Below are 3,906 nucleotides of genomic sequence, written 5' to 3'. Positions count from 1 at the left end.
AAAAAAAAAAAAAAAAAATCCTTATTCCTTTTTGCACAGTACCCATTCCCTTGATAGCTACAATATCACCTTTTTTGTAGATTCGCATGTATGTGGCTAGAGGAACAACCCCATGTTTTCTAAAAGGCCTGGAAAACATATACCAGGTTCCCCTCCTCTTGCCTTTTGTGTTAGTCTTTTTGGCAAATTACTGGAAGATGGCAGTTCTGGCCGAAAGGGTCTCTTGCTTTATTCCTGTAATTCTTTGCAAAATGAATTTTTATCTACTATAAATCAGTATGCTGGGTATAGAATTGTCAATAATAATGGACTATTCACAGTTTATGGAAAGATCAAGTGGATTTTAATTTTATGAAAAAAAATTTTTTTTGAAAATTAATATTTTACTTTTTCTCCTCTTATAGAACGGAAAGGGTCTTGGTCAGAGAGGAGGAATTCTAGTATTGTTGGCAGGCGATCACTTGAAAGGACTACAAGTGGGGATGACTCTTGCAACTTGACCAGCTTCCGACCTGCCACGCTCACAGTGACCAATTTTTTTAAGCAGGTATTGTTCTGTCATGTAGGATTTCTGGGAGATATTTGTAAGTAAGTTTCTTTTAGTTTCAGAAGGGTAGTAAGTGCAGTGCGTAGTTTTGTTTTGTTTTGTTGTTCCAGGGATTGAATTTGAGACCTTGACCTTGCCAGGCAGGCGCTTATGCTGCTGAGCTATCTCCCTGGCCAGAAGGGTAGTAAATGTACTGTACATGTACATGAATATAATACCAATAACCTTCCAAAACTGTAAGAGCAAAACCAAGAAGAATAACGAAAGAACTGTAAGAATAAGATGTAATTTTGGTATAAGCATGTAATCCCGACAACTCAGGGGGCCAAGGCAGTAAGATCATCAGTGTAAGGCCTGTATAGACAACTTAGACCCTACTTCAAAATACAGAAATGAAAATGGCCGAATACATGTTTCTTAATGGTAGCGTGCTTACCTGCTATGTGTAAAGCACTGGGTTCATCCCCAGTGTGAAGGTGAGGGGAAGAAAAGTAAGAAATAATTAGCATTATATTGTATGTGTCCTCATCAGATTTTTTAGAGATGTTTACCTTGATATTACTTAGACATCAAAGTTAACCTTTCATATCTGCATCTTATTTCTTAATTTTGACCGCGTAGTTTGTCTTAAATGTTGGTGGTGTCTGGGTTTCCTTAGTAAGAGTGTGTGCTTTCGTCTGTCTTTTGCAGTGAAGTTTTTCTGATTCAAACTACCCTATGTGCTTTTTGAAATAGAAGTTTTAGGCCCTTGTAGTACTCATTTCTGTTCCAAAATGCAGTCAGTGTTTGTTCACTTCAAATCAAATCAGTGTTCTTTGAGTGCCAGTCATCGCCCTAGTGGTAGTGGAAACCAGTGTTGGACATAACATCTGGCTTAAAATGAAGCAGAAAAGAAAAAAAAAAAGTGTGGCACACTGAGAGTAAATACCGCTTCAGAGAGCTCCCTCTGTGCCCTTTCTTGCCTCCCTCCCAACCTTGGGTTTTGTGTGAGTGCATTTGTGTGAGTGTATTTCAATATACACTGAATTTTGATATAAAAGGATTTTGTCCTGTGAATCAAGATCAGAAAGTTTCAAGTCTTTGTTATAAGAATGACACTGGAATGGGGAGAAAAGTTGTATTGGTGTAACGAACTGGAGTATGTTATACTCATGTATATTGGACAGATTTAAGATGAATGCTAAGAATTATTTCACTCCTTTTGAAGTGCTATTCTATTTAAGAGGAGGACGTTGTGGCTTACTGGCACCTTACAACTTTTAGGTGCTTTAAGCCATCACTGTTACATAGCAGTTGTGTTCATAGGCAGCTACTCTGCTGTGAACAGTAGGGGTCTTCTGTTATGGAGAGTCATTAGTGCAGTCTAGAGAAAGCCACTGTGAGTGTCACTTGGATGAAGAGAGAGGACAAGTGCATGGTGGGAGTGTGGCAGTAGATGTTCCCGGGACCGTGACACAGCACTGCAGGCACAACAATGCTCCCTCTCTCCTTCTCCAGCTGCTGGGTCACTTCTGCTGCATTCACACAGGTTTCTGTTCACATTTTCAGCCTATCATTGTATTATCCACCAAATAATTTTTGAGAACTTACCATGTGATGCTTTTAAAATTTAAATTGAATTTATTTTTAACTAAAATATAAAAGACATAAAATTTTTATGTTAGTGGGACAATTGTGTTTTGTTGCATGTATATATTGTAATGCTTAAATTTAGGTTAAACACATCTATATTCAAAAATCATGTTGCATTGTGAAAACCTCTGTTGTACTGTCTTCATAGCTTTTTTTTTTTTTCTTTTTTGAGAAAGGGTCTTGCTTGTTATTTAGACTGGTCTTGAACTAGCTTTCTAGCGTAAGCTGGCCTCCAACTTGTGTTCTCCCTTCCTTAATTTCCTTCCAAGAACTGAGATTACAGGTGTGTACCACCACGCCTGGCTTTTTGTAGACTTTTTTTAATGTACAAATATTCTTTTTCCTTATTCTCATTCAACTGCATATCACTGCACCAGCAAATATTGTTTGAAATACTGGTAACTGCAAACTAGCGCTTATGAAAACTTAAATGACTGGCATTAGGGCCAGCCAGATAGCTCAGTGGACTAAAGTGCCTGCTTAGGCAGGTACAGGAACTGGGGTTTGATCTCCGGCACCACATGCCAGGCCAGCCCTGCCCCTGGGTTGTGCTTAGACTGTGGCTAAGATCAGGTGTAGTGGCATGTGCCTGTAATCCCAGTGCTTGGGAGGCTGAAAACAGGAGGTGCACTATGAGTCTGATCTGTATAGTGGGACCCTGTAGACCCTGTCCAAAATAAATAAAATAAGTGACTGGAAAGCATTTGCAGTTCACTTTCTACAGTTCTGTATTAAAGTCATTTTTAGTCATGATCTTATACTATTCTTATAGGTATCTTTAGTACAAATGCAAATTAAAAAGCAGAGAGTACAGTTTTAGTAAGATGTAATTCCTCGTACAAATTTCCTCTAAATGAGAAACCAAACAACCATTTCCCCCCTAATGTATGAAAGGTGATTGTCCATGGTTGGGATGATACAGTAAATATGAGTATGCAGTGATTTGAAGTGTATTAAGCCAAAACTATTAGCAGTATGTGGAGATTTTACATCAAGCCCAGCTGGTAGTTTTAAATACATTTATTTTGTATGTTGCTCACTATTAACTGCTGCCTCAAGAGTACGGAGCAGTATACAAGCTGCACAGAGGAGGAGTGTCCACTAGGCCTCTTCACTAACTACCCTCCTCCCCGCCTTCCACATTGCCTGGGATTGGCTGAACTAGATTGATATCTGCAGGGAAGACAGAGACCATTCAGCTCCGTTCATTGGCTCCCACCTGCTGTCAGGTGCTAGCGGGTTAGCTGGGGCCTGTTCTCATAGCACGGGCAGATACTCACTTGTGCAGGTGCTTCCCTAGTCTCTTCATCCGGCTTGCTTATGGCCATTCCTAAGGGAGGAAATGGTACCTTCCATCTAGCAAAAGGCAGGGAAATTGGGCATAAAGCCTGGTGGCCATTTGTCATTTAAGAGGTTAAGTAAATACAAGTGATTAAGCCAGAGATAATTAAAGCATTATGGATAAGAACTGTTCTCTACTCAGAGGGAGAGAATATACTACTGTTTCTGCAGCAAATGGAACATTCACAGTAATTAATCATACGAAGTCACTGAAAAAATTTCTCTACCAAAATTTTACTACTCAGTTTAAAAAAAAATCATTTTAAAGGTACAGCAAAAAGCTATAGCCCCTTGGGGCTGGAGAGAAGGCTCAGTGGAATAAGCACTTCCCTGGCAAGTGCAAGGGTCTGAGTTCAATTCCCGGTCCCACCAAAAAAAAAAAAAAA

General features: G+C 39.5%; 1 protein-coding gene across 7 annotated transcripts in view; it reads left to right on the top strand.

Moving 5' to 3' along the window:
- Window positions 1-3,906, top strand: part of Dock7 (dedicator of cytokinesis 7) — a 246,024-nt gene that overhangs the window by 61,149 nt on the left and 180,969 nt on the right. For all 7 annotated transcript variants that reach the window (XM_023718310.1, XM_023718311.1, XM_023718308.1 and 4 more), the window contains exon 13: window positions 405-547. In XM_023718310.1, the coding sequence (XP_023574078.1) occupies window positions 405-547 (143 nt within the window). The remainder of the gene's footprint in view (window positions 1-404; window positions 548-3,906) is intronic.

This window comes from Octodon degus, unplaced genomic scaffold, assembly GCF_000260255.1.
Source record: "Octodon degus isolate 3935 unplaced genomic scaffold, OctDeg1.0 scaffold00057, whole genome shotgun sequence".
NCBI lineage: Eukaryota > Metazoa > Chordata > Mammalia > Rodentia > Octodontidae > Octodon > Octodon degus.
This window is presented reverse-complemented; position numbering and strand designations above follow the sequence as displayed.